General features: G+C 46.5%; 1 protein-coding gene across 3 annotated transcripts in view; it reads left to right on the top strand.

Moving 5' to 3' along the window:
• The window catches only part of gak (cyclin G associated kinase), a 215,773-nt gene that overhangs the window by 88,902 nt on the left and 114,416 nt on the right, over positions 1-12,455 (top strand). For all 3 annotated transcript variants that reach the window (XM_072517104.1, XM_072517103.1, XM_072517105.1), the window contains one exon: positions 1,242-1,377. In XM_072517104.1, coding sequence (XP_072373205.1) covers positions 1,242-1,377 — 136 coding nt within the window. The remainder of the gene's footprint in view (positions 1-1,241; positions 1,378-12,455) is intronic.

Below are 12,455 nucleotides of genomic sequence, written 5' to 3' on the forward strand. Positions count from 1 at the left end.
TCTATTGTCATGCAGGAAATGTGTAAGCAACAGATCTCAGCTAGCCATCCATTATCTTTAAAAAAAAAAAATACTTTTCCCTCTTTCAGAAGCTTGTTTGAACTATTAAACTTTAATTTGTGTCTCTGGACCGGCTCTGCACTAATACTCACAGTTAATTCACTTAGTAGCATACTTACTCTGATTAAACATTTTAATTTCCTGGCCCCTAGTTCAAATGAATATCCTGGTTTTAGAAAGGGAAAAAATAAATTGAAGAAAAGGAAATGTCAATGAATCAGTAATCTCCTTCACTGTGGCGTCACACTTGATTTTTTTTTTGAACGTGGTTGGTCCACTCTGAACTCTTCAGCTCTTTATTCTGGCCACTTCTCCCTCCCCCCACCAGCCTCGCCCTGCTTTTCAGCTCTGATTCTTACTGCTGCTCTCAGGCCTGCGCTGCTGCTGCTCTTTATTCCAGCACTGGTCTCGCTCTCGCTGCTTGTGAGAAGATCTGTTGGCTGATGCCACCTCATTGTCTCTCTCACTGTTTGCTGGATTAAATGGAGAGTATACAGGGTTCAGCAAAAGAACTTTTCATTTTTGCTTCACAAAACAAGCATAGTCATGGCCAGATGTACAAATGCATTGGACAAAATTCTCCGGTTCCCCCAGCCACTTGTTTCTAGGCGACATGCCATTCGCTGGCGGTGGGATGCTATCTTCCCGTCGCTTGTCAATGGGATTTCCCTTTTGTAACCACACCCACGTCACCACGAACCCCACTGGAATGCGCTACCTGCGGGAAAAGTGAATCGCAATGACCGGAGAATTCAGGCCAATGTCTTTCTTGATGTTGATCTTAGAGATCAGGAGGGTTCCAGATCCAGTCCATGCTCTGTGCTGATTTAACTGACCTCAAACTGGGCAGCAAGAGGAACATTATCATTTGTCCTAGACTTGAAAGGAAGGATCAACCTGACCTACTCCTTTGAATTGATGTTCCTAATGGAAAGTGCACTTTGGGCCATCGGGCCTGTTACCTTTTTTGGCTAATCAACTGCTTTTTAGATTGAATATAAAATTGAGTTACTTGAGAAGAGGTACTGGAGAGTTACTGCCCTTGATTACTGTGCAACAATGTAAGTTATTGCCTTCTGAGAAAATTGATACCCACAGGCGATTAATGTAGTTGGGCATAAAGTTATCATCTGTAATTAACATGCAACTTTTAGTGAAATGTATTTTATAACTTTCCCTAGGCCTTGGGTTGCATCCTCTACCTTCTGTGCTTTAAGCAGCATCCATTTGAAGATGGTGCTAAACTTGGAATTGTAAATGGAAAGTACTCTATTCCTTCAAATGATACCAAATACACCGTTTTTCATGATCTCATTCGTAAGTATTGAGCACAAAGTAACAAGTATCTAAGTTTAATATTTAGATATGCAAGATATATACTGACTTGTTTTCTCATAATTGACTAGATTATTGCTTGATTATTTAGCAACAGAGTGTTGGGATGCATGGGATTTGTTTCATAAACGTTAACCCTCTAGTATGAATGCTTAACTCTGTAAATGGCTGCGAATACCCTGAGGATTAGAGGATGTCATGTCAATCTCGCTGCTGAACAATCTAATAATGTAAAAAAGTATATTCTCAGTAACAACACCTTGAATGTATATAGTGCGAAAAAAAGTGTTTCACAAAGGTCTTATGGAAAAATGGACTCAGAATATGGGTGACCAATTGCTTGATTGAAGAATTGGATTTTAAGGAAGATCTTACTGGATGAGAGGTGGGTGGGTGGAGGAGTTTAGGAAGAAAATTCCATGGCATGCTGAGCAAGCAACTGCATGTGAGCTGCCATTGATAGGATGAAGGAAGGATAGAGTCCAAGAAACAGAGAATTCAGGGTAGTATGTTGTAGGACTGGAGGTGGTTGCAGGTACAGTCAGACTTGAGGCCTTTTAAGGGCATTAAATCCAAGGATGAAAATTGAGACTTAAAATGAAAAATAGGGTACAGATTTTGCCTGAACTGGAGTTCATGGGAGGTGGAAGATTCAAGGCTGGCCAGAAGAGCATTGAAATAGTCATGTATGAAGCTCGCACAGGTATGGACGGAGATGTTGACAGCAGATAGGCAGAGGTAGATGTTGTAATAGAGGAGTACCAGGCAGACTTGGTGAATGAGAGCATATGGGGTTGGAAGCTCTGCTTTGTTGCTGAATAGGTTGTCTGTGGTGGATGAGGAGGGAGGTAAAATCAGTGACAGTGGTACAGAGTTTTTGTAGAGACTTAAGACAATGGTTTGGTTTCCCCATTGTTTAGCTGAAGGTATTAATGACTTATCTCAGTCTGAATGTCAGAGACTCCTTACGGGCAAGGTGAGCTCAAAGAGAGCATGAAGAGAGAAGCTTAAGAGAGATGCAAGTTCCTGGCTAACTTGACAACTTATTTTTAATAAGAATGCTCGCGGGAATCTCAACAGATTGTTCTTCATACTTAGCTCTAAATGAGTTTGCTTGTCAGGAAGGTGAGTGCCTATGAAAAATGGGGAGTTAGAACCGTGACTATTTTATTGCAGTTAATCAGTATGGCATGATACTTAATTAGGAAGTTAACTTTTAGTTTAAGGTAGCTTTTTTAAAAACTAGACATGAACTACGGACCTTTAGTTGTTTAAAATACAATGCTGCAAGCATTTTTGTGTCTGTCTTTAGGTCTATACAGTTCATAGTTGAAACATTCTTTCTGTTGCATACTTTATAGTCATGATGTGGAGATGCCGGCGTTGGACTGGGGTGAGCACAGTAAGAAGTCTTACAACACCAGGTTAAAGTCCAACAGGTTTGTTTCAATGTCACTAGCTTTCGGAGCGCTGCTCCTTCCTCAGGTGACATTGAAACAAACCTGTTGGACTTTAACCTGGTGTTGTAATACTTTATAGTGATTGAAAGTTTTAATGAACTTTTGGCCCCTTCAGTGAGAAAACAAAACTTTGTAGACTGCAAGAACATGGCAACAGGAGTCGGCCACTTAGCTCCACGAACCTGTTCCACAGAGATCGTAGTTGTTCTGCAACCTAACTCCACATTCCTGCCATTGTCCCATATTCCTTGAGACCTTTGATTTAGAAAAAATATCAATCTTAATTTTCAAATAAATAGTTGAACTAGCATAAATTGCTATTTGCAGAAGGCCATTTCAATCGTGTACTACCCTTTGAAGAATTTTCCCCCCTAATTTAATTACTGGGTGCATTTGAGTGCTATAGTGAGGGTTTGGTGACTCTGCTTTGCCGCCTCAAAATAAGCTAACACCTGAGGGATATTAAGGGTTCATTTTTATCTCAAGTTAGTCTTTCTTTTATTTAGTTAATTAACTTAAAAGTTGCTATTTGGTTTAGAAGAAGGTGAATTTTCAATCAACTTTAAACTGAGGTCTGACTTGCAGCTACTTGCAACTGGAGCTTGTTAATTAGTTAATTGGATTAGGCCAGTTTTCAGAGGCTAGATTCACAGTACAAAGGTGAGCCAGCTACAGTGCAGACTTTGTTTGCACTGATTGCTGAATTTGGGTGCATTTGAGTGCCATAGTGAGAGTTTGGTGACTGAGGGAGTGCTGAATTTGGGTGCATTTGAGTGCCATAGTGAGCCTCTACTTTTTAACCGTGCCTCCCCAACCAGCAGAAGTAGATTATCCCAAACTGCCCATCAGTTCGCCTTAATATCTTACAAAATTTGGTCAAATTATCCCTTCTAAATTTAAGGGAATGCCACCCTAATTTGTGTAATTTGCCACATAATTTAACCCTTGGAATTCTGCTAAATCCACACTGCACTCCTTCCAAGACCAAGATTTGATTGGTGACTAGAACTGCCCACAATATTCCAGGTGTTGGGTATAGATTAGTGTTAAATGACACCACGAGGTCTCCCAGGCGGGGGTGTTCAAACCCGGGCCTTAGAATCCATAGACTAGAATCCATACAGTTGCAGAAGGAAGCCATTTGGCCCATCAAGTCTGCATTGACCAAAGTACCCTGTTCTATCCCTTTTAGGTGCACATTTTCCTACATTGAAATCAGTTTGCAAGTTTTTCCCTTTCACTTAATATCAATATATCTGTAATATTATACTTTGATTAGCATTGCTTACAGTGCCATCAGCTCTTCTGGATATGTGGCTTTCTATTCCTTCATCCCACTTTAAAAACACATTTGAAAGGGGATTTGAATTCATATTCAAATCCTAGTAATTAAATACCAATGTACTACAGTATTAAATTACATGGTGTCCTGGTTTACTTTTTGCCAGCTTTTTTTAAAAAAATGTAATATTTAATTAGAGTAGAACAATAAGCCATTGAGTATGCTGCAGGTTGTGATTGTCAAGTCAAAGAGTGACATTGCCTTTGGTTGCCACAGGACTCCAGCGCCCATAGACATTGAATAAATTAACTTCTTGGATCATCTGTGTTCCTATCAGCTCATCGGTAACCAGATGAGCACTGATTAAAACTGAGCTGGTCACATTATTACTCACAAATCACCCTTCACTTGAGCCTGGTATTTTGGGAACAGCAGAAAAAAATCAGCTGATTAGTGTATATCTTGATATGATTGCAATGGGAGCAAATGTCTCTCTCTCTGTTACACTGACAGTGATTTCCTCTTCCTCTGCTTTGACGCCTCAAAATAAGCTAACACCTGAGGGATATTAAGGGTTCATTTTTATCTAAAGTTAGTCTTTTATTTAGTTAATTAACTTAAAAGTTGCTATTTGGTTTAGAAGAAGGTGAATTTTCAATCAGCTTTAAACAGAGGTCCTACTTGCAGCTACTTGCAGCTGGAGCTTGTTAATTAGTTAATTGGATTAGGCCAGTTTTCAGAGGCTAGATTCACAGTATAAAGGTGAGCCAGCTGCAGTGCAGACTTTGTTTGCACTGAGTGCTGAATTTGGGTGCATTTGAGTGCGATAGTGAGGGTTTGGTGACTGAGGGAGTGCTGAATTTGGGTGCATTTGAGTGCTGTAATGAGAGTTTGGTGACTGAGGGAGTTAGGTGAGGAGGGAGCAAGGTGCTCCTTACATTTCATTTCCTCAAAGAGCAAGAAGGGAGCCGGGAGTTTACAGAGAGTGCAGCTGAAGGGAGCAGAGTCGGAGGGCGCAGTTCCAGTTGGTCCACAGGGCAGCTACATTCTGTAACATCAGAGAGGATGGAGGCTAGGGCACTTGAATGCTCCTCCTGTAGGATGTGGGTGGTGAGGGATATCACTGGTGTCACCGCTGACTACACCTGCGGGAAGTGCACCCAAGTCCAGCTCCTCGGAGACCGTGGAACTGGAGCTGGATGATCGTCGGATCATCCGGGTGGCAGAGGGGGTGATACAGAAGAGTTACAGGAAGGTAGCCACACCCAAGGTACAGGACAAGAGTAGCTGGGTTACAGTCAGGTGAAGGAAATCGGAACGGGCAGACAGTGCAGGGATCCCTCGTGGCCGTTCCCCTTCAAAACAAGTATACTGTTTTGGATGCTATTGGGGTGGATGACCTCGGGAAGGCCCCAGCGGCCAGGTCTCTGGCACTGAGTCTGGCTCTGTGGCTCAGAAGGGAAGGGGGGAGAATAGAAAAGCAATAGTGATAGGAGCCTCAATGGTTAGAGGAATGGATAGGAGATTCTGTGGTCGCGAGCGAGACTCGCGGAAAGTATGTTGTCTCCCGGGGGCCAGGGATGTCTCGGATCGGGTCTAGGGGATTCTTAAGGGGGAGGGGGAGCAACCAGAAGTCGTGATGCACATAGGCACCAACAACACAGCTAAGAAAAGGGATGAGGATCTAAAAAATAATTTTAGGGAGTTTTAGGTTGGAAGCTAAAGAGCAGGACAAGCAATCCTAGGATTGCTACCAGTGCCACGTGCAAGTGAGGCAAGGAACAGAGAGCGAGTGCAGCTGAACACGTGGCTACAGGGCTGCTGCAGGAGGGTAAGGCTTCAGATATGTGAATCATTGGGATATCTTCTGGGGAAGGTGGGACCTGTACATGAAGGATGAATTGCACCTAAACTGGAGGGGCACCAGTATGCTGGGTGGGAGATTTTCTTCGGGAGGGTTTAAACTAGTTTGGCAGGGAGATGCCAATCAGAGCTATGGATCAGAGGATAGGGTAGCTGTTGAACAGGCAGAAATAGTATGCAGCAAGTCTGTGAGGAGGGATAGACAGTTGATAGGGCAAAGTTTCACTCCGTGGAATGGGTTAAAGTGTGTCTGTTTCAATGCAAGGAGTGCCAGGAATAAGGGAGATGAACTCAGAGCATGGATCAGTACTTGGAACTACGATGTTGTGGCCATTACGGAGACATGGATTTCACAGAGGCAGGAATGGTTGTTAGATGTTCCGGGGTTTAGATGTTTTCAGAAGAATAGGGAGGGAGGTAAAAGAGGAGGGGGAGTCGCACTGTTAATTGGGGAGTGCACCACAGCTGCAGAAAAGGAGGTAGTTGAGGAGGGTTTGTCTACTGAGTCAGTATGGGTGGAAGTCAGAAATAAGAAAGGAGCTGTCACTTTATTGGGAGTTTTCTATAGATCCCCCAATAGCAGCAGAGAGATAGAGGAGCAGATTGGGCGGCAGATCTTGGAAAAGTGCAGAAGTAACAGAGTTTTGTCATGGGTGACTTCAACTTCCCTAATATTGACTGGAACCTCCTTGGTGCAAATGGTTTGGATGGAGCAGATTTTGTCAGGTGTGTACAGGAAGGATTCCTGAATCAATATGTAGATAGACCGACTAGGGGGGAGGCCATTTTGGACTTAGGTGCTCGGCTATGAACCAGGCCAGGTGTCAGATGTCTTGGTGGGAGAGTATTTCGGTGACAGTGACCACAGCTCCTTGACCTTACCATAGTCATGGAGAGGGATAGGAACATACAGTATGGGAAGGTATTTAATTGGGGGAGGGGAAATTATACTGCTATTAGACAGGAGCTGAGGAGCATAAAGTGGGAACAATTGTTCTTGGGGAAATGCACAACAGTAATGTGGGGATTGTTTAAGGAACACTTGCTGCGAGTGGTGAATAGTTTTGTCCCACTGAGACGAGGAAGAAATGGTAAGGTAAAGGAGCCTTGGATGACAAGAGAAGTGGAGCTTCTAGTCAAGAGGAAGAAGGACGCTTACGTAAGGTTGAGGAAGCAAGGATCTGACTGGGCTCTAGAGGGTTACAAGGTAGCCAGGAAGGAACTCAAAAATGGACATAGGAGAGCTAGAAGCGGGCATGAAAAAGCCCAGGCAGGAAGGATTAGGGAAAACCCCAAGGCGTTCTACACTTATGTGAGAAATAAGAGTATGATCAGAGTGAGAGTAGGGCCGATCAGGGACAGTGGAGGGAACTTGTGCCTAGAGTTTGAGGATGTGGGGGAGGCCCTAAATGAATACTTTACTTCAGTATTCACTAGAGAGAGGGACTTTGTTGCCATGAGACAGGTTAATAGACTCGAACAGGTTGATATTAAGAAGGAGGATGTGCTGGAAAAATTTTTAAGCCCCAGGATCGATAAGTCCCCTGAGCCTGGCGGGATATAGGCAAGGTTACTACGGGAAGCGAGGGAGGAGATTGCTGTGCATTGGCGATGATCTTTGCGTCCTCACTCTCCACTGGAGTATTACCAGATGATTGGAGGGAGGCGAATGTTGTTCCTCTGTTCAAGGAAGGGAATAGGGAAATCCCTGGGAATTACAGACCCATCAGTCTTACGTCTGTGGTGAGCAAAATATTGGAAAGGATTCTGAGAGAATGGATTTATGATTATTTAGAAAAACATAATTTGATTAAAGATAGTCAGCATGGCTTTGTGAGGGGCAGGTCATGCCTCACAAGCCTCATTGAATTCTTTGAGGATGTGACGAGACACATTGATGAAGGTTGGGCAGTGGATGTGGTGTATATGGATTTCAGTAAGGCATTTGATAAGGTTCCCTATGGTAGGCTCATTCAGAAAGTTAGGGGGCATGGGATACAGGGAAATTTGTCTGTTTGGATACAGAATTGGCTGGCCGAAAGAAGACAGTGAGTGGTAGTGGATGGAAAGTATTCCGCCTGGAGGTCAGTGACCAGTGGTGTCCCGCAAGGCTCTATTCTGGGACCTCTGCTCTTTGTGGTTATTATAAATGAGTTGGATGAGGAAGTGGAAGGGTGGGTTAGTAAGTTTGCTGATGACACAAAGGTTGGGGGAGTTGTCGATAGTGTTGAGGGTTGTTTCAGGTTTCAACAGGACATTGACAGGATGCAGAGCTGGGCTGAGAAGTGGCAGATGGAGTTCAACCTTGATAAATGTGAAGTGATTCATTTTGGAAGGTCGAATTTGAATGCTGAATGCAGAGTTAAAGGCAGGATTCTTGGAAGTGTGGAGGAACAGAGGGATCTTGGCGTCCACATACATAGATCCCTCAAAGTTGCCACTCAGGTTGATAGGGTTGTTAAGAAGGTGTATGGTGTGTTGGCTTTTATTAACAGGGGGAATTGAGTTCAAGAACCGTGTGGTTTTGCTGCAGCTTTATAAAACTCTAGTTAGACCACGCTTGGAATATTGGATCCAGTTCTGGTCGCCTCATCATAGGAAGGATGTGGATGCTTTGGAGAGGGTACAGAGGAGATCTATCAGGATGCTGCCTGGACTGGAGGGCATGTCTTATCAAGAAAGGTTGAGGGAGTGAGGGCTTTTCTCACTGGAGCGAAGAAGGCAGAGCGGTAACTTGATGGAGGTGTACAAGGTGATGAGACGCATAGATAGAGTGGATAGCCAGAAACTTTTCCCCAGGGTGGAAATGGCTGTCACGAGGGGACATAATTTTAAGATGATTGGAGGAAGGTATAGGGGAGATGTCAGAGGTAGGTTCTTTACAGAGAGAGGGACATTCTGGCGACTCTTGGACAGGCACATGGACAGCAGTAAATTGAAGGGGTGTAGGTCAGGTTGATCTTAGATTAGGATAAATGGTCGGCACAACATCGTGGGCTGAAGGGCCTGTACTGTGCTGTACTGTTCTATGTTCTACCTCCACCATCCAAATGCAGTTTTGACTGTTATCGATGGTCTGATCATTATTCAATCCACTGTTTAGTTGTTCTGCTCGGCAGAACATTTCTTCAGCTGACTCCTCTGCTGGGGACTTGGCAGCAATTGATTGTTCTGTTCAGAACTGAAACTGAGGAGACTTCCGGGTGCGGCGATGTCCAGCTGAGTTGCATGTTTCGGCAGCTCCCGGTGGAACGGACTTTTGGGCTCTTAATAAGAGCCCCAACGGCAATTTTAACGGCTAAAAGCACTGTGCGGTGAACCAGAAGGGAATCCCCCCTGGATACGGATGAAAAAAGGAGAGGAAGGTGGCCGGATTGCGGTGGATCCTTTAGAGCAGCGGCAAGGAAGGCAAGCAAAAACCAAGATGGCGTCGGAAGGTGGCAGTTTAATATGGGGCCCTGAACAACACGAGTTTTTGAAACGCTGCATGGAAGAACTCAAAAAGGAAATGAAGAAGGAGCTGTTGTCCCCGATATTACAGGCGGTCGAAGGGCTAAAGGAGGAGCAAAAGACCCAGGAGCGGGAGCTTCGGGTCATGAAGGCAAAGGCTGCCGAGAATGAGGACGACATACAGGGCCTGGTGGTGAAGACGGAGATGCACGAGGCACACCATAAACGATGTGTGGAAAGGCTGGAGGCGCTGGAGAACAACGCGAGGAGGAACAAACTAAGGATTCTTGGTCTTCCTGAAGGTGCGGAGGGAGCGGACGTCGGGACATATGTGAGCACGATGCTGCACTCGTTAATGGGAGCGGAGGCCCCGGCGGGTCCGCTGGAGGTGGAGGGAGCATACCGAGTGATGGCGCGAGGACCGAGAGCAGGAGAAATTCCTAGAGCCATAGTGGTGAGATTCCTCCGTTTTAAGGATAGAGAGATGGTCCTTAGATGGGCAAAGAAATCTCGGAGCAGTAAGTGGGAGAACGCGGTGATCCGCGTATACCAAGACTGGAGTGCGGAGGTGGCGAGAAGGAGGGCGAGCTTTAATCGGGCCAAGGCGGTGCTTCACAAAAAGAAGATAAAATTCGGAATGCTGCAACCGGCAAGACTGTGCGTCACATATCAAGGGAGGCACCACTACTTTGAGACGGCGGATGAGGCGTGGACTTTTATCGTGGAAGAAAAATTGGAATGAGCGGTTATTAAAAAAAGAACGTTTGAAACAAAGTGGTGGGGCGAGTATGGGGGGCGAAGAGGGGGGTAAAAAGGGGGGAAAGAGGAGTTTTATGTTATTAATCCTGCGATGTGGTAACTTTTCTCTCTTCCACAGGAGGTGGTGGGGGGAGGAAAGGAGGTGGAGGAGATGGGGCGTTGGCCATTGGGGAAGGGCCAAGGGGGAAGCGCGGGCTCGGTTCCCGCGCTATGATAATCATGGCGGGAATAGGGAAGCAGGAAGGAGGGGGCGTCGCACGGTGCGAGCCGAGGTCACGGGGGGAAGCCGAGGTCGGCCAGAGTTTGCTGACTTCTGGGAGCAACATGGGGGGTGTAACTACGCTAGTGGGGGATCTAGCGGGTGGGGGGGGTGGGAGGGGGGAATTTTTGGGCTGCTGCTGCTGGGGAGAGGGGGGAGCTGGTATGGGGTGGGATGGGCGGGGGGGGGGCACCGCCTGGGGGGGACACAGCTGCGTGGGAACCGGGTGAGGAGCTGGAAAAAGGGGATGGCTAATCGACAAGGGGGGGGGGGGTAAAAAGCCCCCCAACCCGGCTGATCACGTGGAACGTGAGAGGGCTGAACGGGCCGATAAAGAGGGCACGGGTACTTAAGGCAGATGTGGTTATGTTACAGGAAACGCACTAGAAACTGATAGACCAGGTGAGACTACGCAAAGGTTGGGTGGGGCAGGTGTTCCATTCGGGGCTAGATGCGAAAAACAAGGGGGGTGGCTATATTAGTGGGGAAGCGGGTAATGTTTGAGGCAAAGATTATAGTGGCGGATAGCGGGGGCAGATACGTGATGGTGAGTGGCAAACTACAGGGGGAGACGGTGGTTTTGGTAAACGTATATGCCCCGAACTGGGATGATGCCAATTTTATGAGGCGTATGCTAGGACGCATCCCGGACCTAGAGGTGGGAAAGTTGGTAATGGGGGGAGATTTCAATACGGTGTTGGAACCAGGGCTGGACAGGTCGAGGTCCAGGACTGGAAGGAGGCCGGCAGCAGCCAAGGTGCTTAAAGATTTTATGGAGCAGATGGGAGGAGTAGACCCGTGGAGATTTAGCAGACCTAGGAGTAAGGAGTTTTCGTTTTTCTCCTATGTCCACAAAGTCTATTGGCGAATCGACTTTTTTGTCTAGGAAGGGCGTTGATCCCGAAGGTGAGGGGAACGGAGTATACGGCTATAGCCATTTCGGATCACGCTCCACATTGGGTGGACTTGGAGATAGGGGAGGAAACAGAAGGGCGCCCACCCTGGAGAATGGACATGGGACTAATGGCAGATGAGGGGGTGTGTCTAAGGGTGAGGGGGTGCATTGAAAAGTACTTGGAACTCAATGATAATGGGGAGGTCCAGGTGGGAGTGGTCTGGGAGGTGCTGAAGGCAGTGGTTAGATGGGAGCTGATATCAATAAGGGCACATAAAGGAAAGCAGGAGAGTAGGGAACGGGAGCGGTTGCTGCAAGAACTTCTGAGGGTGGACAGGCAATATGCGGAGGCACCGGAGGAGGGACTGTACAGGGAAAGGCAAAGGCTACACGTAGAATTTGACTTGCTGACAACGGGTACTGCAGAGGCACAGTGGAGGAAGGCACAGGGTGTACAGTACGAATATGGGGAGAAGGCGAGCAGGTTGCTGGCCCACCAATTGAGGAAAAGGGGATCAGTGAGGGAAATAGTGGGAGTGAGGGATGAGGAAGGAGAGATGGAGCGGGGAGCGGAGAGAGTGAATGGAGTGTTCAAGGCATTTTATAAAAAATTATACGAAGCTCAACCCCCGGATGGGAGGGAGAGAATGATGGGATTTCTGGACCGGCTGGAATTTCCCAAGGTGGAGGAGCAGGAAAGGGTGGGACTGGGAGCACAGATTGAAATAGAGGAAGTAGTGAAAGGAATTAGGAGCATGCAGGCGGGGAAGGCTCCGGGACTGGATGGATTCCCAGTTGAATTTTACAGGAAATATGTGGACGTGCTCGCCCCGCTACTGAGGCAAAGGAAAGGGGACAGCTGCCCCCGACTATGTCTGAGGCAACGATATCGCTTCTCCTAAAGAAGGAAAAGGACCCGCTGCAATGCAGGTCCTATAGACCTATTTCCCTCCTAAATGTAGACGCTAAGATTCTGGCCAAGGTAATGGCAATGAGGATAGAGGATTGTGTCCCGAGGGTGGTCCATGAGGACCAAACTGGGTTTGTGAAGGGGAGACAGCTGAATACGAATATACGGAGCCTGCTAGGGGT

The sequence above is a fragment of the Scyliorhinus torazame genome, chromosome 9, assembly GCF_047496885.1.
Source record: "Scyliorhinus torazame isolate Kashiwa2021f chromosome 9, sScyTor2.1, whole genome shotgun sequence".
Classification (NCBI taxonomy): domain Eukaryota; kingdom Metazoa; phylum Chordata; class Chondrichthyes; order Carcharhiniformes; family Scyliorhinidae; genus Scyliorhinus; species Scyliorhinus torazame.